Source organism: Tachypleus tridentatus, chromosome 6 (genome assembly GCF_004210375.1).
Source record: "Tachypleus tridentatus isolate NWPU-2018 chromosome 6, ASM421037v1, whole genome shotgun sequence".
NCBI classification, from domain to species: domain Eukaryota; kingdom Metazoa; phylum Arthropoda; class Merostomata; order Xiphosura; family Limulidae; genus Tachypleus; species Tachypleus tridentatus.
In genome coordinates, this window is record NC_134830.1 from 34875340 (window position 1) to 34902857 (window position 27518).

A 27518-nucleotide genomic window follows, 5' to 3' on the forward strand; every position below is an offset into this window, starting at 1 on the left:
GATGGTTGCTAAAGAGCTCGGAAACATTTGTTGATAATTTTTTTCTAAAAATACCTTAAGGCAACGTAAAATGCATATTTTTTCTCTATGTTCATTGGCCTTAAGATTTTGGCCTGCAGTGTATATATTATATAAAAAAATAACAGACTGAAGTTTTATTAAACCTCAGAAACTTACATTTTTTCCTTAAGCGAACTTTGTTAATCAAACTTCTCCCTTCACAATAAAAGAAAAACAATAAGACATAGGGAAGTTAAAAACACTTTTCAAGTGCACTTTGAAAATAAATATAAAGATAGTGCATGTTTGAATAAAATATGACTCATAATATGAACGTTTCTCACACACAAAATCACAGACGGCTTTTATATATGTAACATAATTTAATGATAAAAAAGAGAGCAGTTTCACATCAAAGTTAATGGCTTTTAAATACACCCTTGTGCAAATTAATTGAAACAAGACGGAAAATTACGATTTTTTTCAATTTTTTGCCTTTTTTTTCAGAAGATCATTAATTTGCTTTGGCATCAAGTCCACAAGTTGACTGCAATCTTTACTAATTTTTGGATCGCGGTACCACACCTCATTTATGGCCTCAATTAGCTTATCTTTTGTAGTACAGTCTTTTCTCCGAAGCCTTTCTTTACAAATCGCCCAAAGATTTTCAATAGGATTTAAGTCCGGAGAGTTTCCAGGGCAGTCCAGCACCTTTATTCGCGTTGTAGTCATAAAATTCTTCACAAGTTTCGATGTGTGGCACGGAACCAGATCTTGCTCAAAAATGCCAGATCCATCTGGAAATCCCTTTTTCAATTTTGGAACGACTCTTTTCTGCAAAACTTCGATGTACTGTGGTCTTTGCTCGTACCCTCTACGATATGTAAGCCTCCGACGCCATAGTAGCTGGAAAAAAAATCCCAAAACATCTTCTTCCAGGGATCTTTTACGAACTCATTGATGTGAGATTCTCGAAGTTTCTCACCTGGAGATCTGCGAATATACAGACTTCTTTGACCCTGTACGAAGAAATGAGTCTCGTCACCGAATAACATCTTCCTCCAATGTTCTTGCATCTAGTTCTTGTATTTCAGACCCCATTGATACCGTTTTTTTTTTCATTGAGTTGGTAAGAAGTTGTTTTTTGACTGGTCTCCTTGCCCTTTTAACGCAATTTCGAATGACGTAATATTCCTCAAAATTTCGTCATATATCCCAAAAATAGATCAACCGTACTGCAAAACACAGCTAATGACGCCGTCTGTGTGAAAAAATGACTAATAAAGGAAATCCGCGGTTTCAGCGAGCCTACACCGGCCACCATGCTGAAAATATTGTAAAATGACCATTTGTTTCAATTAATTTGCACAAGGGTGTACATGTTTCATATTATTTTCATATTTATGTTTTTACTTTTTAGTTTATTCTCTCGGTTATGACTATATCACAAATCTATTGATATTTAACACGTACCAGAACGTATTTTTTCTAATGACATCATACAACCTAAAAATTGCGGTTTAAACAACGAACGAAAATGAAACACCGAAAAGCAATAGGATTAAAGATTACTCTGCACGTTTATTAAGCAAAAAACGTGGTTGACATAGCACGTGTAGCTTATTATGTAAATTTTGCTTAATAAGAACTAAATATTTAAAATAGATTTGTAAAATGTTTTTATTGTATTAAATTCATAGGAAACTACGGGGTCATTTTTTGGCAGTTCTTGCCAAAAACAACAAAATTATTTCAAAATAAATTTTAAAGGAAAAAATAATAAAAAGTAAAAAGTTAAAACTTATTGCATAAAATTTATTAATTTTTTTTTCTTTTATCCTTTAATGTTGTTATTTGTCTTCGGTATGCGCGAACTCGCAGATGGATTCGAAAATTAAAGTAACATTTTAGAAATGTTTATTTCAACTAGATTGAAACTTCTAGAATTTACGTCTTTTAGTGCGTTATGATCCTGGAGACATCTCTTTGTTCTTTTTCATAATTGTCTCCCGTTGGTACAGCGGTAAGTCTACAAATTTACAACGCTAAAATCAGGGGTCCAATTTCCCTTAGTGGACTAAGCATATAGCCCGATGTGGCTCTGCTATAAGAAAACATACATGCATTTTTTAAAATGATATATATATATATATATATTATTTTATTCTCCGTTTTGCTTTCCATAAAATTGGTGAAATTTTATTAAAAACTTGTATTTGAATGCAGCCAAATGGTTATACTAACAATGTAGTTGAGTTGTCGTCCGTAGGCCTACTGATTATTATTTTAGGTAATATAGTTTTTGTCAACTTTTAAACAGCAATTCTCATACCAGTAAGACTTATGATTTGATCAACTCTAATTACCCCACTTAAATAACGAGGTTAAGATTATGTCCAGTATATTTTTTTTTTATTTTACTATATATATATATATATAGCATACGTTTTGTTTACACTGACTATTTCGTTTCATCTTGACTTTGATGGTCAGATTTCAAATGAGCATGTGTACTTATACTTCTGAGAAAGAGAATCTATTTATTAGATGTCATGCTAATGCTATATTTAGAGCATAAAACTTAAACTTTAACTGAGTATATATTAATAGCTCACTTGGTATGCAGCTTGATAGCAACTATACATTTTTTTTTTTTTGTTTATAGATGTGTATAAATTTGTTTTATATAGGACGGGGTGCTTTAAATAATTCTGATGTTTATAAAAGAGGATCTTCCACAATACATGAAGCAGCTTATACCAACAGACAGAAAGCATTTAATGTTAGAAAGAAATGTTCAGACAACAGTTGTTGGGGAACCAATCATGTTTCTTCTAAATCAATGTGTTGACGGTCTTTACACCCCAGTACAAGCAACTGAAAATAAAGGTAAGAAATAGCAGATTAATATCATGGGTAATTTTTAGAAAGCTGTTAAGACTTAGATATGGATATATGAACAGTGTAATATCAGTGTGAAAAAATATTACAACAGTTCAAAAATTACATATGCTATTAAATGCAAAATATTTAGGTCACCTTGTTCTAGTTGTTGCTGTTTATTACATAAGTTATATGCTTGCTTGAACTATATTTAAGAAAAACAGAAATCTGTTTATTACTGTTTGGAATTATACTCAAAATGTTCATGTTCTAGCTGATTAGTCTCTTAAGCCATCCAAGTGATGTGCTGTTACTAGTGTTAGGACAAATAGGATTTTAGATTTTAACTATAGAAATATTCAGTATAAGTCAGACCTTAAAATGTCATCTTATGGACCATTTATGGAGCATTATATTCAGGCTGAGGCTCCTTAGCATAGAAAAGACATTGAATTGTTGGCAAAGGATCAGAAAAGTGCAACTAAGATGATACCTTGGATAAAATGGTCATCTTATGAGGATAGATTGCTACTAAGATGAAATCTTGGATGGAAAGGTCATCTTATGAGGATAGATTGCTACTAAGATGATATCTGGGATAGAAAGGTCATCTTACAAGGATAAGAGTACTACTAAGATGATACTTGGGAAGGAAAGGTTGTCTTATGAGGATAGATTGCTGCTAATATGATACCTGGGATAGAAAGGTCATCTTACAAGGATAGATTGCTATTAAGATGATACCTAGTATGGAAAGGTCATCTTACAAGGATAAGAGTGCTACTAAGATGATACTTGGGAAGGAAAGGTTGTCTTATGAGGATAGATTGCTGCTAAGATGATACCTGGGATAGAAAGGTCATCTCACAAGGATAGATTGCTACTAAGATGATACCTTGGATGGAAAGGTCATCTTATGAGGATAGGTTGCTATTAAGATGATACCTAGAATGGAAAGGTCATCTTACAAGGATAGAGTGCTACTAAGATGATACCTAGGATGGAAAGGTCATCTTACAAGGAAAGATTAAAATCTCTGAACTAATTTTTCCTGAAAAAATAAGAATTAGAGGGGTATCTGATTGAGGTGTTTAAGATTATTAAGGGAACTGATATATAATGTTTTTTTCATATTTAATGGTGAGAATGGCATGACTATGTAAGAATCATCTCCAGCTGAAACAGCTATCTTTTTTAACAGGTTGGCTAACTTTGAAATTGAAGTACCTTTGGATGTGGCAGATGTAGTTAATATAAGGTAGTTTAAGGGAAAGCGTGATAAATATTTGAATGATAAGGGTTGGCTCTGAGTTCTTCAGTGTTTAATTTAGTGGATTGAGGACCTGAATAGAGAAAGTATCCCATATTGTCCTTCAATTATTACCTTTAGATTCAGGTGACAAGAAACAGTTTGTCTTTGATAACTACATGAAACACTTTCTCTTTCAGCTGCTTATGATGAATATGACTACAGTGAAGTCTCATCCAGATACAAGATAAATATAAAAATTATTAGATTTGTCCATTCTGAAAAAATGGGAGCAATTGAAATAAGTTTTTTCACTGCCTTTCATTTAAGTATGAGTTGATTATGTGCTTGGTTTATTAAACAAAATTCTCGAAATTTGTGATTACACACATACGTACATTTTAGTTTTTTTATTCTTATGTTAGTTACAAACAGTGATTCTAGAAATTGATCATGATGTTTATATATATATATATATATATAATGCAAAGTAAATATTTGTCAGTTCTTACTTGTATACTTTGATAATAGTCCAAGTGAAAGTAGTTGAAATGTGGTATTTTAGTCCTGACTTTACATTAAAAGTTTTAATTAAGAATTTTTACTTTCACATGTGTTTGAGTCTGAGTTTCTTTACCCAAAGACCTGTGCAACCTAATCAAATTTATTTTTAGGTGTCAGAAATTTATCACAGTTAGTGAACATAGCAAGTTTTTCCAGGTTTACACTTAAATGTATTGATATATGGAAGTAAAACACTGACTTGAAAATCTGTTGTATTTTGAGTAATATGGTTTTACTTAACCTAAATAGTACACTTTTCTGTTTGTGTGTTGTTGTTTTTTAACATTAAAACATTAGATGAAATAATGAATTTTTATTTATTAGATGAAGCAAAGTGTTCAACAGTAGAAAATGCACATCTTGCATCCACAGCCCAAATCCTACTGGATATTACATGGGAAAAACTGAATACAGGATATTGGAAGGATGTGGATATAAGTTGGAGATATTTATACACATATGCTTCCCTATTTAAAGTACTTTTTCTTTGTTGTGATCAAACCCAAACTTTCCAGGTAAGCATAATTTGCTCATTTTATGTTCTGCTCTTATTTAGATACATTAATTAATCCATACTTTATAAAAATATTTACGGTAGTAAAAAACATATAGGGTTAAAAGAGTTATTAAATGATATTAAATAAACGGAACCTGTATAACTCTAACACTTTAGATAGATCTGTCTATCAGATTTGTTAGGGATTTCTTAGTTGTTATTTTAATCTAATAAAATTGTTTAAGTGTTTAAACCAAGTTTTTTGTCCCTGTGATGAGTTTCGATTTGATGATTCTACCCATGATAGTGAAGTCTTAAGTATTGATGTGCTCAAGCAATTCAGAACTGAATAATTACATGTACTTAGAAAACAGTTTGTTTGTTTTTTACATTATTTGATTTAAAAAAGAATTTGAATAGCATGTTATATTTTTCTGTGGATAAAACATTAATGTTTTAACCTGTACATCAACTCCATATTTTTTATCATTACAAAAGCTTTGCTGATTTCTAAAACAAAGGTATAGAAGTGCTATCTTTATGTGTATAGAACTATTAAAAATTGTGTGGATTTTTTTTCCTTATAGACTTGCATTAATTTAAGTTGCTGTATCAAAATATTTTATTTTGATTATAGGAGCTTATATATACTTGTGATATGGGTATCATTATGGGAGCTCCAATCTTAGATGGTCTACTAAGTAAAATAGCTTCTGTATTGTGTGCCAAGAATAGACCAGATAAGGAAACTTCTGACAATTTAACTGATGTAGAAGAACCAAAGGTTAGTTACACTTGAATTTTTAAATTTTAGAAAAAAGAACACAAGTTTTTCACCAGATTCAATCTTTCAAAAGCATTTGTTTGTTCTGTGATGAAACATTTTCAGCTTAGAAGTTAAGGTGTGAACTTAGTAATGTGTGAAATTTATAACATATCAAGAAAACAAATATATTAAGTCAAAGATTGTTGTATAAAAATGGCTTTATGGCCAGTTAATCTGTTTCTGTTGGTTAGTGCTATTGACAGTTTAACTCATATTCTGAAAAATTGAAGATGTTTTTAAGTGCATTTTACATTGTTTTAGAGAGTGAAGTGTTACATGTATACATCACATTTCTCTTTCATATATGGACTGTTCACTGCTTGTTGAGTGCTACGTGTATATATTACATTTTTCTTGCATATGTGGGCCATTTATTGCTTGTTCAGTCATTAAAAGAAATTTCAGAAAATTTGCCCTAGACTGTATAGATGTTTATACTTACAAATTTCAAATTGTAAACACTATCAGAAGTGTATTAATAACATGAATTCACAGAGTATGGGGTGTGTACAGTGTGTTGTATTACAGCATTTCTCCAAAGTAACATTTAACTGAGTATTTTAAATTTACTGGCTTGGAACTTTGTGTATAAATGTGAAACATTTGTAGGTTAATACAGAAAGATTTTATCTACTATGTTTATGGAAATTTAAACTGTATTGTTTGAAAAACAGTTTTTATAATTACCTTATGTAAATATGTAGACACATTAATTTTTTTTTATTTATTGTTTGTCACAAAGCTAATTAATGTGTATTGAAGGATTCATTGTAAGCACATTTATTACTTTTTTTGTATTTGCCAAATCGTTAGCATGTAAGTTTTGTCTTTAGACAAACAATTAATAAACTTAGATAAAATTTGAATGTTGTTAAAAATCCTTTCAACTGCAGTATTGTACATTTTGCTTAGAAAAGTTTTTTTTTGGTATATATAACTTTTCTACTTTACTTTGCTGTAGAATCAGTCATTATCCTTAAAAACAAATTACTCGCATTTATTAATATGCTTCCCACACATCTTGCTATACTAAAAAAAAAAGTGGCATTTTTATAATTTTCTATTAAATCAAAATAACTAACTGTCACCATTGTAGTAGTAACCCTCCTCTGAATCATTTCCAACACTTCAATGTCTTTCCTAAAGTAAGGAGTTGAAGACTGGACAAAATACTTCATATGTGACCTAACCAGTGAACTATAAAATGAAATAATAACTTCTTTAGACTGGTGTTCATTATTTCTGTAGATACAACCTACAATCCTATTCATCTTACCACAGCACACTGCTTGGATGGCTCAAGAGATTGGTTAGTTATTATTTCACCAAGATTTTTTTTTTCATTACACTGTTACGTTTATTCTTATCCAAATTATACTTTTAATTCAAATTATGATAACTCATACATTATCTTGTATTTATTGTAATTAAAACCCATCTGTCATTTATTTGTGCAACTCACTAAATGATGTAAATCATTTGTAAAGCATCTTCCTCCTCCTCATAGCCAGCAACACCCAAAACCTTAATGTCATCAGCAAATTTAACTAATATACTGATGATTTCATCACTTACCTTATTGATGTAAATCAAAGAGAGCGAACATCCAAAGACTGAGCCCTGAGGTATCTCACATGTAACATTAATCCAGTTTTACTGAACTCCATTTATAACAACCTTCTGCTTTTTATCATTCAGTCACTCTTCTATCCAAATAGCTAACTTATCATTCACACCTAGAGAGAAAATTGTTTATACAAGCCTTTTATGTGGCACCTTGTCAAATGCTTTCTGAAAAAGCAAATACATTAAATATACACCCTTACCCTCATTTAAATAAGTAGTAACATTTTTTCAAAGAATCTCAAAAGACTTGTAAGAGAGGATTTTCATTTTTGGAAGTTGTATCAACTACCCAATGAAATGTTAAACTATGTTACACAATTTTGTAAAGCATCTTTTATCAAACTTTCCAAAATTTTTTCCACAACTGATGTAAGACTAATAGGCTTATAATTACTGGGCTGCTTTAGTCATCTCCCTTGAAAGAGGGTAGTAACATTAGTCAACTTCCAGTGTTCTTGCATTTGCTCATTATTCAAAGACTTGCAAAAACAGTGCCTCACATATCTATTCAATAATCTCCTTCAAAACCCTTGTGGACATATTGTCTGATCTAGGAGCCTTATCATTCATTAAACTTCCCAATTATTTCTCAACAAGCTCCAAAAAATGTGATCATCTTATTCCATCTTCCAACTGTTCTGATGAGGAATACTGTTTAAATCACCTCTAATAAAACCTGAAAAGCTGAGTAAAAAACATCTTTTTTGCTTTTACATTTCTTATTCTATTTTCTGTACTTTATGCCCCCCCGCTAGTACAGCAGTATGTCTCTGGATTTACAACGCTAAAATCAGGGGTTTGATTCCCCTCGGTGGGCTGAGCAGATAGCCCTTTGTTGCTTTGCTGTACGAAAAACACACACACTGTACTTTATAGTAAATATAATTTTTAGTTGTGTGTTAATTTTATTTTTCATTCATTTGATATTTTACAATTTTTCCATATTTCAGACAAAATTCATAAAACAAAGCCAATTTCCACTTATCAACAAGTCTGTTGAAGTACACCAGGTGGCAACTCCTTCTCTAGAAACATTTGAAGCCACTTACATGAAGCAGCTGCAACCTGTTATTATCACAAAAGAGATTGATTATTGGCCTGCATTGTCAACTCATCATTGGAGGTTGGTAAATTATTTTATGAAAAATATTTTTTCTTGTGTTCTTTTTCCCTAACTTGCAGACTTTGTTACTGAAAGACTGTTGCCAATCTATTAGTGTTGCTTTTATCATTTTAAGCCTTAAAACAATCATCTCTTATCTGCCAAAAATGGTACAGCAGTGTAAACTTTTTTGTCAGTTACAGTCACAGAACTAATAATACTATGTAACACTAATTTTGTTCCTGGATAGTATGTGTTATTTCTCAATTGCTTATGTTGTAAAAGTACAGAAAATGGCCATTATTTCATTCAAACTTTGCTTTTGTGACCTGTATAATGAAATTTAGAAATTAACCTATTTTCTGTGTAAAAACAGGAAAAGTTGCACATTTTCATTTACATATGGTCTGAATAAAACAACATATGAATCAAGATTTACATGCACTTATACTAAAATTATACAAAAATGTTTAGAAATGAGTAGTTGTTGAGATTTGCAACTGTAATCTAAATCACTTTCACGTATCAGTCCTCAAATATAGTCTCCCATCATGTTTTCATTATACGCTCTCAGGTCACAAAAGCAGTTTGAAGAGAAAAATACATCTTTTCCATTTACTTTAGGCATAAGAAATTGAGAAATAACACTTTCTGTCCAGGAACAAGAAAAAGTAAAAATTTTGTTACATAGTGTTATCAATTTATTATCTATATAAAGAAATTTAAAGTGGTTTTAAATTTTAGATAATTTACACTTGCTAAATAATAAATTGTCCATTGCTTGGACAGACTGGAATATCAGTTGCACTTTGTCATTTGCTATGACTGAATTAACCCTTTATGGGCCACAGAGCAACTTTTAGGTGTCAAGTGCTCTTATGCATATTAAATGTTTAAATATAAATACAGATAATAATTCTAGATCTCTTTCATCAGTAGTTCACTTAAAAAATGTTTTGGAGATGTTAGTTTTTTTTTATTTTCTAATATTTGTTTACTGTCAACACAAAGTGTTCCAGTTTTCATTTCTTTTCAGTTCCAAGAAGTCATACCTGTAAACAACACACTTACTGACTTTTTTTTTTCTGTCCATTTTAAAGTATGTTTTTATTTGCTACAATCATAGATTTCTTTTGTTTCTCCTAGATATCAGCTGTGGATATGTGATAAATAACACAAAAATCCTAACTTTCACATAATTTATTTATAATATATTGTTACTGTATTCAGTATTGCTTCACCAAACTTTTGTACAAGTTTTAAGAAGTCACTATGTATATACTTACACCTTTGTGCAAATTAATTCAAACAAGACGGAAAATTACGATTTTTTTCAATTTTTTGCATTTTATTTCTGAGAATCCAAGAATTACTCACAAATTAATACATGGCATGACCACCTTTATTTTTCAGAAGATCATTAATACGCTCGCATCGAGTTTACTTTTTACAGAAGTACCACACCTCAATTATGGCCTCATTAGCTTATCTTTCGTAGTACTGTCTTTCTTTACAAATAGCCCAAAAATTTTCAATAGGATTTAAGTCTGGAGAGTTTCCAGGCTAGTCCAGCACCTTTGCAGTCCAGATGCATCTGGAAATCTCTTTTTCAATTCTGGAACTACTCTTCTCTGCAAAACTTCGATGTACGGTGGTCCTCGCATCATACCTTCTACGATATGTAAGCCTCCGATGCCATAGTAGCTGTAAAAGCCCCAAAACATTTTCAAGGAATGTTTTACAAGTTGATTGATGTGAAATTCTCGAAGTTTCTCACCTAGAGACCTGCGAACATGCAGACTTCTTTGACCTTGTATGAAGAAATGAGTCTCGTCACTGAATAACACCTTCCTCCATTGTTCTTGCATTCAGTTCTTGTATTGCAGACCCCATTGATACCATTTTTTTCTTTATTGAGTTGGTAAGAAGTTGTTTTTTGACTGGTCTCCTTGCCCTTTGACTGACATCAAGAAACTTATGACGAATCATTGAAGAGCTGACTTTTATTCCTTTGACCTCCAAGTCTCTTTTTATGGTGTCACTTGTCTTCCATGGATGTTTCACACTCTCCCTAACCATGTACGTGTCGTCTCTTGGCGTTGTTTTCCTTTTTTGGCCACATCTTCCTTTATGTTTAGGACTGATAGATCCGGTACTCACCTTGGCCTTGATCACACGGCTGAAGGCCAATAGGTTAACACCAACAACATCCGCGATTTTCCTGTAAGTCATGCCGGTGTGCTCATGCAGTGTCACAATCTTTGTACACTTTCTAGGAGTCACATCCATTGTGTATGATGGCTGAAAGATGACTGATTAGCAGTAAAACAAATAGCTTCATTTTTGAGAAAAGTCTAACGCAATTTCGAATGACCTAATATTCCTCAAAATTTTGTCATATATCCCAAAAATAGATTGACTACACAGCAAAACACAGCTAATGATGCTGTCTGTGTGAAAAAATGACTCTTATAGGAAATCAGCGTGTCCAGCGAGCCTACACCGGGCCGCCATACTGAAAATATTGTAAAAAAACCATTTGTTTCAATTAATTTGCACTTGGGTGTAAAACATAGTGTACACTGAGCAATGGTCAGGACGAGCTTGTATAAAATGGTAGTGGCCAGACAAACACACAGATTTGTATGATTGATATGTGTTGAACAGCTATCATTTATTGAGAATACAATTAACATACTTTGTTTTTCTTGTGATTTTCCTTTTTTCTTTGAGGTTCCATTATAACAAATTTTTAAGATAGCACATCATATGATCTGAACAATTAGTACTCTGTAAAATAGTTATAGGCAAAGTGTAAATATCAATGGATAGAACAGTAAATGAAGTATTTTCAGTACAAAGTAAGTAAACTGCTGGGAGTAGTTGTTTGTAGTTTTGTGGGGAATGACTGTATGTGAAGCCCTTGCAGAGATGAACAAAGGTATTAATGGTAAATTTAGAAAATCTGAATAAACTTCAGAACTATAACATTTTTTTACACAATCTTGTTACTCATGAAAAGTTTTTTGTGTTAAATCATGTAAATTTGAGGACTACAGAATATCTTCTATACAAAACATCAGGTAAACTTAGGTTTAATGAGTACAGTAGATACAGGCAATATATCATAATGACTGCATTTTTTTTATTTATTGAACATTCCTGTTTAGTTTATTCAAATAACATAAATAAGAAACAAAAGTTATTCTTTATTGAAATGAATCTATATTCATTAGATACAAATTAACCACAAACAAGAATTTTGTTTGCAAAAATGTTGTTGCTTAACCTAACGAAGGAAAGAGTTGTGCCATTGTAAAGGCTCAGGTTGTAGGTCACTGATAAATCTTTGCCAACGTTTTATGATTTATGATCAGTGGTGTTGAGTCTTCCAAATAACATATGCAAATAAATATTTTAAAGAACATCAACCAAGTTGAGATTGACTGGGCATACAAAATGAATATTTCTGATCAACAGTTTAAAAAAAACAAATTCTAAGAGTGAAGGAAGAATTTTTAAATTTTTTTTAAAAAAAAACTGTCTCATAACAATGTACTGAATATTTCATATTATAAAAAATGATAGAGCAGACCAAATTATGTGGATTTTTAAAACTGAAACTAGATACTATTTAATAAGTTTGAACTAAGTAAGCTTCATGAGTTGGATAAATATTTTTAATGTGAGAAATAAATTAATCAGATATCAATGATACAGGACTGATCCAGAAAGGGCTACTTACTTGATTGTTGCCTTCATAAAATTTTGTATGAATTTTACTTTTCATGTTATTTGTAATCTGTGAATAACTCATTTGACTTACATTTGAAAGATTATTTATGCCAAATTTCATTAATGTAAAACCATCAATCAATCAAATTTGACATAAATAATCTTTTAAAATAAGTTATTGAATTCCAAAAAAAAAACATTACTATATAAAAAAAAATTTAATTTGTGTAATTTAATTATGTCAGTGGTATGTTTATATTACACAAAGGTTATTTTTAAGCTTAGATGGAGTTTGATTTTTGTCTTCCAGTATTGATTACCTTCTTCAGGTTGCTGGACCCAGAACAGTTCCTGTAGAACTTGGTGCTCGCTACACTGATGTTAACTGGTCACAGAAGCTCATGACTGTACAAGAATTTGTAGATACTTACATCTTAAAGAAAATGGTAGAAATACATTTTGCAGTTTATCCCCTGAAAACCTTTTATAAATCTTTACTCACTGATATAGAAAAAAATTAGGGAAGTAAAGAAAAAATATTCTGAAGATTATTTTACTGGTAATAATTAATATAATTTATTTTTACAAAGTTTACAACTTCCCAGAGTGCATGAGCTGATTAAACTGAAAATTTGTGTATTACTTTTAGGTCTATCAACATCAGAATGTTTTAAAATATTTTCTGAAGCTATTATTTTGATCATGTTTTCCTGTAATAAGTATTTATAAAACAAGTGAACATGTTATATATATTTATTTATAGGGTCAAACTGATGTAGCCTATCTTGCTCAGCATCAGCTGTTTGATCAGGTGAGTTGATTTCATTATATTGTAGTCCTCAGTGTTTAGTACACAAATGTATCTAAACTGTAAGAGAGGGAGAGGTGTGGATAAAACTTATGATTTTTGTGAATGACATCATTATTGTTTTTGTTGTTTTTCATTTTCATCATGAATGATCAATTATTTAAAAGAAATTTAAGGTATTTATTGTAGCCGTCATTATAGCATTACTCTTTATATCCATCCTCATTTAAACTTTGTATTTTATAGTAAAGACCCAAATTATCACCAGGTTTCTGAAAGTGTATAACTTTCCTTAAAAGAAACAATCTTACATGTGAAAGAAAGTGTAATTTTCACTTGCAGTATGTAAAAGTTAAAACTACACTTGTATAATAGAGCTTTAATCATAATATTGAAGTACATGTGAATTTTATAAATCATCTTACAAAACTGAATTTCAACAGAAAGCTTACTTTCAGAATTTTCCTTGTTAATACAAGCAGTGACTGCACAATTAAGCATATATCTGTTGACTGCTACACAGGTAATCATATTTTGTTTTTCATTTAGTAATTTATTAAAGGTGCAGAAATCTACAAAAGCTTATGTAGATTCGAACTAGTTATTAATGCCTGTAAGAAAAATTGTCTAAGATAGGTACCTCTTTGAAGATTAGAGAACTTCGGGAAGATATCAGCATTCCTACTTATTGTTGCTTGGCAGAAAGTGATGATGAGGTGGATATAAATGGATGGTTTGGTCCAGAGGGAACAGTTTCTCCTCTTCATTATGATCCAAAGCATAATATTTTGGCTCAGGTGAGCTCTTTATCCATGCTATAATTGACCAAGAAAAGTAGTTTAGAATTTACTTTATGGTTTCTATTTAAACTATATTTTTCTGCAGATTTTTTGTTGTTGTTGTTAAATGTAGTTTCACTTCTAAAATGTGTTTACACATTTACTGCGTAATCTAGAGTTGTTGTTTTTTTTTAACATAGCTACTTTTATTTTGCAACATATCAATGTGATTATAGAGTAAGTACTGTAACGTTCTGATGGAACGGCTAAGACTAATTTTGTTTATAGTGAAGTATTAAACCTGTGTGAAGTGGTTGTTAATTATAAATTTTGTTTTAATTTTTTTCAATTTATGTTTATGTAAATTTGTATGCTTTTAGATTCATCAGACTAGTTTCACTAGTATTCACTTTTTATGTAAAGGTACATGAAGTGTTATGAACTAAAATATGTGAAAGTGATCATTAAAAATTTTTTTTTAAAATTGTATTCTTCAATTTTGTGACGTAAGGCTGACTGGAAGTCAGTTAACATTTGGTGTCACTATTTTTAAGTGTAAGTTGTGTGAGGCCAAATATTTATTCTAAATTTTTTTCTAATTTAATAGGTAGTTGGGAAAAAATATATTCGACTTTATTCTGAAGAAACAACACCATTTTTATATCCATATGAGGAAAGATTATTAAATAACACTAGTCAGGTGAGAAATTTTTCTGAAGCATTTTGTCTTTCTCATTTGAATGAAATTTAAGAAGGTAAAAGAACCAGATACAATTTTGTTCAAATGCCTAACATTTTTCATATTATTGTAGTTTTAAGGCTAACTTCTAAGTAACCTCTGGCAACTCAGCTAGATCTTTAAGGGTCAAAATCTAAGTATAATTACATTTTTGTAACTAAACTGTGTGGTTTACTGTTTAATTGGATTATTATTAACGTTTAGTTGAATCTTTAACTATTTTTTTTTCTTTATAGCATGTATAGTTTAAACATTTTACTTTATTGAAAATATTGTTAACTAAATTTTAGCTGCATTTTTAACTGATATACATAAACTATCAATGGAATCTGGGTTATTCTGTGATCAAAATGGTGAATTTTAGGGTTTTTTTTTATATAAATTGTTGAATATTTATCTGACTTAAACCGTAGTTGGATAATTAAAGGATTTTAACAACAAGTTGGATAATTTGCTAGTCTGTAACTAAACTTTTTAAATCAGTTTTCAACAAAACAATAGCAACAGATTTAGCTGTTTTGTAATTAAACTGACAATTAAATTATTGCTCTAATTTTATTTATTTGATAAGAACTGAGGTTTCCAATATAATTATTTTATGTCTAAACTAATAATCATATATAAGCACTTTGTTATCACAAAGGTATAACTGTTTTTCTTCTAGGTTGATGTAGAGAATCCAGATCTAGAAAAGTTTCCACTCTTTAGTAAAGCCAAATTTAAGGAGTGTATTATAGAACCTGGACAGTTGTTATACATTCCTCCAAGATGTTGGCATTATGTACGATCACTTTCTACAAGTTTTTCTGTGAGTTTTTGGTGGCAGTAATTAACAAATTAATAAAGAAATAACTAAACTCAGAATGATGGCTTACATAGCAAATCATAATACTAACAAAGAATAGTATATGTGGTATAAATTGTAAGTCATTAAATATATTTGGAATGCCTTAGGAAAATGTGATATATGAGGAATGTTTATGTGTATATAGTCAAGGAATCAAATGTACAGATTTGTGATTAAATAAATTGTTTCATAAAATTAGAAAAAATGTTTTTGTTTACCACAGTACGAGGGCTGTTTAAAAGTATATGGACTGACGTCATAAAACAAAATGTACTTTATTTAGAAGTTACAGGTCTGGGACCCCTTCAAAGTACTCTCCTCCCAAACGCACACACTTATCCCAACAGTGTTTCCACTTGTTGAAACAGTCCTGATACGCTTCTTTTGTAATGTCCTCCAGCTCCTTCGTCGCATTTGCCTTGATCTCGGGAATTGTCTCAAATCTTCTTCCTTTCAAGGGTTTTTTGAGTTTGGGGAACAAGAAAAAATTGCATGGAGCAAGGTCAGGTGAGTAGGGGAAGAACAGTGATCGAGTGTTTGGCCAAAAACTCACGAGTTCTGATGCAGAAATTTCGCAGCAACGCGGTGCATCTTCAATTTTTCGGTCAAAATCTCGTAACAAGATCCAACTGATATCCCACACTCTTCAGTAAGCTACCTGACAGTCAGACATCGATTTGCCCACACCAGGGTGTTGATTTTGTTGACGTGTGGGTCGTGAGTTGATGTGGAAGGACGTCCAGGATGCTCATCATCTTCAATGGACTGTCAACCATCCTTAAAACGTTCATGCCACTTGAAACATTCCGTATGCTTCATAGCAACATCACCGTAAGCTGTGTTAAGCATAGCAAAAGTTTCAGTCGCAGATTTTCCAAGTTTAACACAAAATTTCACAGCAAGTCGCTCCTTCAGGTCATTCATTCTGAAATCCGCCAAACGAAAAAATCGCACTTCACTTAAAACCGCGTAGCTAATACACAAATGAAGATATCTGCAATCAGGAAATGGCGTCGTAATCAGCTGATCTGTGCAAACCTAGTGACACCAAGCAGATTACCCTGGAACCAACTGGAGCCATGCAATTCAAATAGTCCGCATATTTTTTGAACAGACCTCGTACATTATATGATATCAAAAATAACTTAATGTGATTCAAACCATTTGTTGTCATGAAAATAGAAAAGTCATGGCCAAAAGATTATTCAGAAGAGTGAATTTAGTAAATTAGAGCTCTAGACAAATGGAGAACATTTATAAAAGTGCAGCTGTTTTGAAAATATAGAGTATTGAGTATGATGATAGTTTGAAAAGAAAGTTTGTAAAAATGTTTTTGTTTTTCATAACAGAAACAAAATTTAGCATTTAATTAGGAGTTGGCAAACAGCAAGATTTTTTGAATTAAACTAATAAGCAGAAATGCCAACAATAACAATTTGAGCATAATCATTACAATTTTGGTGTATACATTACGACTATACGCTCATGCATACAAATATTACGACTTGTTGCAACTCCCAAATTATTATATATTATATAGGCCTATACAATAAAGTGATAAATTGTTCCCCCAGCACTTGAAAGGGGTGAAAAGAAAATTTCTAGTGAGATACAATGTGTGTTTTTTTGTGTGTTTTTCTTATAGCAAAGCCACATCGGGCTATCTGCTCAGCCCACCGAGGGGAATCGAACCCCTGATTTTAGCGTTGTAAATCCGGAGACATACCGCTGTACTAGCGGGGGCAGTGAGATACAAATAAATTTTGATAATAAATAACAGACACAGTCCAAATGGCTACTTGCGATAATCATGTTTGCACTTGAAATAATAAACAAATATTTGTATCTCCGACGTCTACCAATAGTTTGAGTGCAGTGCTTCTCCATACTCGGTACGTCGGGGAATCCATAGTTACGTCATCAGTGCTTGTCAGCCAACCAGCGCACGCGTAGATGGGTATTTCTCATTTTCTAAGCGGCATAGAAACACCAATGCGATCGTTCACAAGATGAAAAAAAAAGAAAAGAAAGAGGCCTCGTTCACCAGATTGTCTTGTTTCTGGCAAATCTAAAAGGACTAAAACTGTGAAAGGGCTCTGTCTACAATTATTACGCTTAGTCATTTGAAATAGGTGGCATCTCTGTAATATGATTTCTTCTGCATAACCCATTAGATAAGTAAGTAAACAGATTTCTGAAAAGTTTTGTATATAATTAGTTTCTACTGGTATTAATGTTTCATTTATTGAATTTCTCTGTTTTATAATAAAGATTTTTATCAGATATTTCACAAGATGTGAGATGAAATAAGTAGAAGTAGAAATAAAATTATGATTAATATAGTATGAAGTACTTTAAAAATAAAATAATTACATATGATGTGGCTTGAAAGTAGAATATTAATCTCTGTAAGAGATGAATATACAGAATTATCTGTATCTTTATTGTGTTATATACACAGGGTTAGGAAGGTTTGTTTTAAATGAGGTTTTAATCCAAATAAGAAAGAAACAACATGATGAATATTTCCTTCTGACATCATAACATTTCTTATAGTGTTTCAGAAGTTTTATTTCTTGAATACATTTTTCTTTTGAGAAGACTGTAAAATTAATTATGATAACCAAGTAAAGTTTATTTTATTTAGTTAAAACAGTACTTTGTTATGGTTGTGATTGTATATCAATTATTGTTCTGGTTAGTAGTCCATAAAACCATAACAACAACTGTACAAACAGGTTTGTATTTTATATAAATTACAAAGGATAGTGAATTTTTCAGTGTTGTCAAAAAATTTAAAATTTAGTTTTTTTATCTCATAAATAGTGCTAATAAATGTCTTTCTAAAGATCAGACAAACTAAGCCTAATAGTTGCCATACATTATAGTATATCACTTCAAGATTAAAAATGGCTTTGTGCAACTAGCCCTTGTATAATTTGTAAGAACATTCTAAAGAAAACGAAACAACTGATGTCACTTGGAGCTAATTGTGTTCTTAACGCTTGGCAAGCTATGCACTTTTGGTAGCAGGGGCACTTTACCATCACTCTTGTTACAAACTGTTAGATTCTACTTGGAAGAAAATATTTGTAATTGAAGCAGAGTAGATGTAATTAACCCTCACACACGAAACAGACATCAGGTAATGATGTTTTATCCAATTTATTTGCAGGTTTTTCTTTTACTGGATTCACAAGTCTGTTAAAACTACTGTGTATTTCCATTTTTTTCCAACTCCATTATGTGTATGTGTTTATTACGTTACTTTTTTTGTTTGTTTGTTTAAGCCTAGTTGCAAATAACACAAGTTTCAAAGGCCCAGCATGACCAGGTGGGTTAAGGCATTTTACTTGTCACCTGAGGGTTGCAGGTTCAAATCCTTGTTGCACCAAACATGCTCACTCTTTCAGCTGTGGGGCCATTATAATGTAATGGTCAATCCCACTATTCATTGGTAAAAGAGTAACACAAGAGTTGGCAGTGGATGGTGATGACTAGCTGCCTCCCCTGTAGATTTACACTGCTAGATTAGGGACGTCTAGCACAGATAGCTCTTGAGTAGCTTTGCGAGAAATTAAAAAAACAAACACACAAGTTTCAAATCCAAATACAATTTACCTTACTTCACATCTAGAAATATTGATGGGAAAGGTATTACAACATATTCCACATACAATCTGAAAAACAGATTGGATGCACCAGACTATGTAACCTTAATCCAATAATACAATCTAAAAAGCTTCTGATTGAAAAAATATACTAGTAAGTGAAATTTGTGAAATGCCTTGCCCGACACACAAACAGAAAGAAATAATACAACTTTGCCTGTGGCGTTTGTAGATGTTGCTTACCTTTTGGTTTTCATGCTCTAATAAAGCAAGTCATGATGCAGAAAAAAAGTTATGAAAAGGACGAGTGACCTGATAGGTCAAAATTGAATTAGATTATAAGAGGGCAAGATGTATGATGATCCTGGAGAATCTGGGAACGCTGAAGCCTCTAAAACCATTACTGCTGTATACAGCTGTAACCTTTTTTCTTTCTTTCTTTTTTTTTTACATTCATGGATTTTAAATCTGAAAATAAGGTTCTGAATAGTAGAGTCAAGTAGCATATTTCTACCAATCAGCGCGTTTTGGGACATATTTCAAAAGTTGGCGAAACGCCAAGAGGAGACGGTTTCTCGTGAGTGGTTGTATTGAGCATTTACCATTAATTACTTCCAACTCGTGTACAAAGTTTTATTTCATCGACTTCTTGATAAGAATACCAAGCACAAGGAAATCGTTTTGTTGAATTTGTCAGCGCCCATTTCTTTTTGCGTTTGAAAAAAACTTACACCATAACTTTCACTTTATTGGTCGTGTTTTTACCAATACACGTTACTTAAAATGTAATGTTTGCAATCAGCTGGTAGAAAAACAAAATAGAGCCGTTTGAGATGTGATGTTGACTTCTGCGTATTAGAAAAATAAAATGCAGCCGCTTAAGATGTGTTCTTGATCTCTCTGTGTTAGAAGAACAGACACGAATCAATTGAGAACTTACGTTTCTCTACGTCTTTAAAATATTTTGCTTGTTTAACAAGTATTGCCAACCTCAGTGTCTTACCATCCTGGATCTAACAAAATCTTTAAGATTCGAAGTATTTTGCTCGTGCTCTAACTCCAAGGAGCCAGACATAGCTATGTGGCTAGGGCGCTCGACTCGTAATCTGAGGGTCGCAGGTTCGAATCTCTGTTGCACTAAACGTGCTCGTCCTTTTAGTTGTAGGGGGGAGCATTATATAATCACGGTCGATCCCACTATTCGTTGGTAAAAAAGTTGTCCAAGAGTTGGCGGTGGGTGGTAATGACATGCTGCCTTCCCTTTAGTGTTACGCTGCTAAATTAGGGACGGCTAGCGCAGATAACCCTCGTGTAGTTTTGCGCAAAATTTAAAAACAAACAAACACTCCCAGGAAAAGAGTGGTGAAACCATTTTTATTGTAAAAAATAAACATTATAGTTAAGGGAAAATAAACAGGATTGAAAAAATAGCAAAGACTTCGTAGAAAAGACAAAACGCTGTAAAGTAACCATGAAAAAGTTCAAATTAAAAACTAACTATATAATATGAAAATAGAGAAATGAAATAATGAAATGCAGCAACATTTTAAATTGATAAAACAAAGTTTATGTTCTCGCAACATTAAACCCTATTGACGTCGCTACTAAGACAGACTGTATAAAATGTATAGTATTTCATTAAATTAAACATAAGTCAGAGAGAGCGGTAGCTATACTTATGTAGGAATGAGTTCATAAAAACTATTAAACACCAATCGCGGGTCTCTGATCAGCAGCCCATTATGCGCGTTATATGGAATTGGATAATCTACCGTATTCTCCTTACAGCGCCACGCAGCATTCTGGTCATGACTTAATTTTATATTACGTCTTCCTGTAGAATAGAACTGAATAAGTTGGTAAAACGGTGCCTTTTACCTAAAAGTTACAGCATCATTGAAAGCCGAGACTTCGACTTGCAAAAAAGTGTAAAAACTAGTAGCAAAATATTTTATTCTGAAATTGATATGATTTAGAGATGGATTTGTTTTTTGAATTTCACGCAAAGCTACTCGAGGCCTATCTGCGCTAGTCCTCTAATTTAGCAGCGTAAGACTAGAGGGAAGGCAGCTCTAACTTTTTTAGCAGCGTAAGACTAGCCCCCAGGGAAGGCAGCTAATCACCACCACGCCTTAACACACTTGGCCACCGCCAACTCTTGGGCTACTCTCTTCATCCCAACGAATAGTGGGATTGACCGTCACATTATAACGCACCCCCACGGCTGAAAGGGCGAGCATGTTTGGTACGACTTGGCATCTCGCTGTGTGAGGACGGGCGTTGTCATGTTGAAAACGTCGTTGACGTTCACCATGATGGGATACACATGGGGCCTAAGAATCTCGTCGACGTATCGTTGAGCCGTAAGATTCCCTCGAATGTGCAAAAGGTCTGTTCTGGCATTGTAGGCGATGGCCGCCCACATCATGTCGCTGCCACCACCAAATCTTTCAACATCCTGCACACAGTTTGCTGCAAAACGTTCACCTCGGCGACGGTAAACACGGGTCCTCCATCCTGCCTACGAAGCATAAAACGTGATTCATCGCTGAACCAAACATGCCTCCATCGTCGATGAGGCCATAACCGATGTGCCCGAGTCCACTGCAGCCGTGCTTGACGATGTTGCTGGGTGAGGATGACGCCTCTGAGTGTACGTCGAGGTCGGATTCCTGCATCTAGTCGACGTTTGCGTACTGTCTGATCGGAAATCCTACGCAGCCCTGGTATGGTTGAGGCAGTAGACGTCGCAGTGGTGGTTCCGAGATTCGCCTGCTTCCAAGCGACCAATGGCGTTGTTGCGTTGTGCTTTATTGTCATTTTGGTTTGACAATCACATAACATCACATACTCTGAGCTTGTAACGTTATTACATTACATATTTCTTTTAAAATAACAAAAATATCCCTTTAGCGTTTCTTGTTTTGAAGAGTATATATACATACCCACATACGTCAGTTGTTATTAATATTAAAATATTACTAATAACATAAGTTTGTATTTTTACAATTTATTTTCATTGGCGTGACGTTTCTCGGGATTGCATGTACTAGGTTAATAATATGAGTTTCGAGGCTACGTCTAAAGTGGGCTTGTTAGAAAGATAAATGGTTGAATTTAATTGTCTAAATAAGGCAACTGATATCTGGCATCATTTTCGCTGTAACTTGCTAATTGCTTGAGATATTCGAGGCTATTCATGCTTAAACACACACAAAGTGATTTAACCTCGTACGCAATCATGCAGTTTTTTGGTAAAGTGAGTTGTGCGAGTCACATGTTCTTTGGTTGTAAACTACTATCAAAAAGTGTTGTTGTTTTCATTCGAATCAGTGGATCACAGATCGAGAAAGATTTCATAAACCAAACAACATGGCTTTATTTCTAATTCCACGTAGTGTTCTAAAAATTGTATTTCGGTCATTTTTAATTTTTTAAACAGAAATATATGTTTACTTAACATTTTCAAACGTTAACGAATTTTAAACTAAAGAGAGAACATTTGAAAATAAATTACTCAACTATACTACTCATGAAATTCACGAGAAGCACAATATATCTTCATAATCAACAAATAAGTTAATGTAGACAGTGGTGATTGCGCCTCGCATCCACAGAATAATCGAAGGCCTTTTGATATCCCATTAGGAGGTTCCAGTAGAACAATTTCCGAAATTCTGAACATAAATGCTTAATCTAAACAATCCATTACATTTTACGTTTTCAATCCACGTATTTATATCATCTCTATCTGAATGTTTGTTTTGAATTTTGCGCATAGCTCACCCTCCAGCCGTGGGGGCGTTATAACGTGACGGTCAATCTTACTATTTGTTGGTAAAAGAGTAGCCCAAGAGTTGGCGGTGGGTAGTGATGACTAGCTGCCTTCCCTCTAGTCTTACACTACTAAATTAGGAACGGCCAGCGCAGATAGCTCTCGAGTAGCTTTGCGCGAAATTCAAAAACAAACAAACAATACTTGAAATAGTTTGAGTTTACACCATCAAAAATTCACTAAAACTTATCAAATAACTATGAATAATTTACAATAACAATTATTTACGTAATAAAAATAAATAATCAAAATTCAATGATTATTATTAAACTTATATGACAAACAAACAGTCTCAGTAATTTAATTGACCATCGGGTAATAAATACAAAAAATAAACTGTGTATTTTCAATGTTTTTTTATACCGTTTCGACTAATTTTAATCTAAATAAGCATTGTATAGAGAATTTTAGTCCGATTTTGACAGATTAGTATTTTATTTTATAAACAAGAAAAATAAAATTTAGACTTATTTTATTTGTTTTAAGCTAAGTAATCTTTATACTCTACACTGACAGGCCGTTTCACATCGTGGTTGAAATGCTATTATTACACATTATTCAAATTCTTGAAAATCTTTAACGGACTAATTGGATAAAGAAATTAGTGTTAAAAGATCTAACGCTACAATCTTACGACAAGTGATATTTATTATATGTGTGTTTCGTCATCTGGTAAAAGGCATTCAACCATAACAATTGTTGTTATAACAAGTGGCTTATATAAATAGTATTCCAACTACTACTGTCTTTGTTGTGTTCCAACTGGTCTGATAATCTTTGGATCACCCAGCTATAAGGATGATACAATTTACTTTTGATGTATTCGATTCAGATGCTGAAAATGTTATTCACTTGAATGAGCTACCTATTAAAAAATCCCGGCATGACCAAGGGGATAAGGCACTCGACAAGTAATCCATGGGTCGCGGGTTCGAATTCCCATCACACCAAACATGCTCGCTCTTTTAGCCGTGACGGTCAATTCCACTATTCGTCGGTAAAAGAGTAGCCCAAGAGTTGTCGATGGGTGGTAATGACTACCTACCATCCCTCTAGTCTTATACTGCTAAATTAGGGACGGCTAGCGCAGATAGCCCTTGTGTAGTTTTGCGCTAAATTCAAAAACAAAACAAATACTTAATAAAAAACTAAATAATTTATTACACCAAAACTCTATCTCCGTTACGGAAGAAATTACTGCTTGATAAAATATTTTAACACACCAACTGGAAAAAATACATAAATATACTTATCACCCATTTAAGGGCTTTGTCTTTGTTGATGTGAATTATTTGTTTTATTATAATACCTTAATGAACAGGGGCGTAGATTTTTTACACCCGATGGGGAGGATGATTTTTGCAACCACTTATGTGAACTGTTCAATTTGCAAATTGGTAATCTCTGATTACGTGAACCTGAAAACTGTAAACATGCAGTCACAGGGTAATCTTGTTGCCACGATACTTTAAGGTTTCCACGTAGGTTTGTATAAGTGAGGTGTTGTGAACAGTTTTCAGAATATTAATAGAATAAAGACAAATGTGTCACAAATTAACTGCCACATGAATTTATTCCTGCACACTGCACAGTATAAAAGATAGCCATTATACTTGACATGGTTACTAATAACTTTCATTGCATGAATTACGTTTTCAAATATTAATAAAATTAGTAATTACCCTTGATAAGTTTATATCTACAGAAAAACTGTTCATGTTGTTTGATAAAAATAATTAAAATGTTTTTGTGAACTCTTGAAAATTACACATCAATACAATGTAACACATAATTATTCATACTTTTCATTGAAGTAAGATTCATTTAGTCCTCTAGTTTACATGTTCCCAAATGTAGACCTCGTTTGTCACAAATATACTATATTCCTGTTAAAGCTCATCAAAAGGCAAACACGTTGTGATATAATGTCTATTAGCACGTCTATTAAATAAAAACACCTAAACAAAAATTAGCAATACAATTCGAGTAGAGGCTTCAGGCCGTTGAAATCGCTCCTTTTGTGTTCTAATTATACAAGAAAATACAATATTTTTACTATCTATGATAAGAGAATATATTGTTCTTTTACCATAAAGCACCAGAACCTTGTTAGAGGGCGGTGATAATCTGAAATTTCATGGATTAATGAGGGCCACAAACACAGGTCTAATGAGCCCTGTTGTAAAATCGAGGCTCAGACTAAAGGGAGCGGAGGGGGGTGATGTTGGGCGCGTTTGGATCCAAGCGGCCCGAACCTATTGTTAACTGTACACTAAACGTGCACTATGGTCAGCAGCTAAGGAGAGTAAGGCGTTCGACAATAAAACCGGCTAGACATACATAAGAACAAACGGCGTAGGAAAACCGCACAATATACACATAAGATTGATGCAGCTGCAAGCTACAAATGGCCTGCCAGATCTAGATCACAGGAGTTTACGCTTGGGAGTAATATTTTCGAATTTCATGCTCTGTTCAATCTGCTGTGATGAAAATTTTACTTAATTTTACACTACGTACAAGACGTAGGTAGATTCTGTGATAGTGCGTGCAAGCCTTGCATATATACTTAGGCTTACTGACTGATACTTACGAACTATCGCTTAGATCGAAAAGCTTAAAAGCACGCCTGTATTAAATATATACATTTCGGCTACTGAAAAAGCCTACATCTAGGCCTAATTATGTAATTCGATTGGTAAGAACACGAGAATCACAAGAACAAACACACAATTTATAGGCCTGTGATCCAATAAAACAATTCAACAGACCAAACTGTAGGGTGGGATGATTGTATGCACCATACCCCCCACCTAAAATGAAGGGGGGATGTATCCCACTCATCCCCCCAGGATCTACGCCCCTGTTAATGAAGAACTTAAATATAAACTTGTTCATATGCAAAAACACGATACTGGTTTATGTACACTATGTGGCAAAGACACCGAAACAGTAAGACACTAATGTTGCATGTGTCCAACGGTTCAACTCTTGATACTATTTTATTTTGTCACTCAAAGAGCAGTATGATTTAATCAGAAAAACAAACGGATTATTGTACAAGGTTTTCTAAAACGGATTATTGTACAAGGTTTTCTAAAACGGATTATTGAACAAGGTTTTCTAAAACGGATTATTGTACAAGGTTTTCTAAAACGGATTATTGTACAAGGTTTTCTTGACAGTTTACAAAAGGATGAAACCTTACAATGTATGCTTTTGATTATTTTAGCTAAATATTATATTATGTTAGTTGTTTTAGCAGTGTAAGACTAGAGGGAAAGCAGCTAGTCATCACCACCCACCGCCAACTCTTGGGCTACTCTATTCCCAACGAATAGTGGGATTGACCGTAACTGTATAACGCCCCCACGGCTGAAAGGGCGAGCATGTTTGGCGCGACGGGAATGCGAGCCCGCGACCCTCGGATTACGAGTCGCACGCCTTAACGCGCTTGGCCATGCCGGGCCGTTATATTATGACTGTTAGAAAAATTAATTAGTTAAAAACGTTCATTTAAGATAAGAAAGAAAATAAGTTTTAATTATTCGAGATATGGAATTCATAATAATATTAATGCTCTTTTTTCATATTTATTCTAAATTTGTTCGTTCTTGTCCCTGTAGGTCTTTGGATTTACAATGCTAAAGTCGGAGGTTCGATTCATCTCGGTGGATACAGCAGATAGCTCGATGTGGTTTTGCTACAATAAAAAAAAAACACACATTCGTCCTTGTTCAGAACGCTGTACTATTTTATGTCCTTTGATATGAACTATAACAAACAGCATGATGGAAACGCATTTCATTGTATAATAGTATTTAATTTTTATATTTGACTCCTTTGTAATGTGTGTGATTATGAGGCCTACTATGGAGGATTCTTCGATTAAAAAATATGGACTAAGCGAGGCACATCATCAGCAATGGATATGACGAATGTAGTGTTTGTTCGGGCTATCTGCTGTTTCCATGAGTAAAATCGAACCACTGATTTTAGCATTGCAAGTCCGAAGACTTACCGCTGTCACAGCGGGGGACCAAATATAGTATGATTAAAATACTACTGTTATTCAGTCTTCTAATTCTTGAAAATCTCTAAAAGACAAGAAAAATAATGTGGTGTTTGTTTGTTTTTTAATTTAGAGCAAAGCTACATAACGGCTATCTACGCTAGCTAAAACATAATCGCCCTTTCAGCCGTGAAGGCGTTAGCATTTCCCAATCATTCTCACTATTCGTTGGTAAAAGGGTAGCCCAAGAGTTGGCGGTGGGTGGTGATGACTAGCTGCCTTCTCTCTGGTGTTACACTGCTAAATTAGGGACTACTAGCGCAGATAGCCCTGGTGTAGCTTTGCGCAAAATTCCAAAACTATACCAAATATTTAAGAATGTAAGAATAACATAGTGTTATAATAT

At 33.0% G+C, this 27518-nt stretch overlaps 1 protein-coding gene across 2 annotated transcripts; it reads left to right on the forward strand.

The window, feature by feature from the left end:
- Window positions 1-1861: 1861 nt before the first annotated feature.
- LOC143252228 (lysine-specific demethylase 8-like) lies at window positions 1862-18312 on the forward strand. Of its 2 annotated transcripts, none has more exons than XM_076504031.1 (10): window positions 1862-2023; window positions 2691-2889; window positions 5021-5211; window positions 5830-5976; window positions 8595-8767; window positions 12792-12927; window positions 13245-13292; window positions 13940-14086; window positions 14676-14768; window positions 15472-18312. In XM_076504031.1, exons 2-10 carry the CDS (start codon window positions 2715-2717, stop codon window positions 15634-15636), a joined length of 1275 nt encoding a protein of 424 aa, XP_076360146.1. In that variant the 5' UTR covers window positions 1862-2023; window positions 2691-2714; the 3' UTR covers window positions 15637-18312. The 2 variants fall into 2 exon arrangements, with proteins under 2 accessions (XP_076360146.1, XP_076360144.1); XM_076504029.1 differs by lacking the exon at window positions 1862-2023 and adding an exon at window positions 2188-2290.
- The last annotated feature ends 9206 nt before the right edge of the window (window positions 18313-27518 follow it).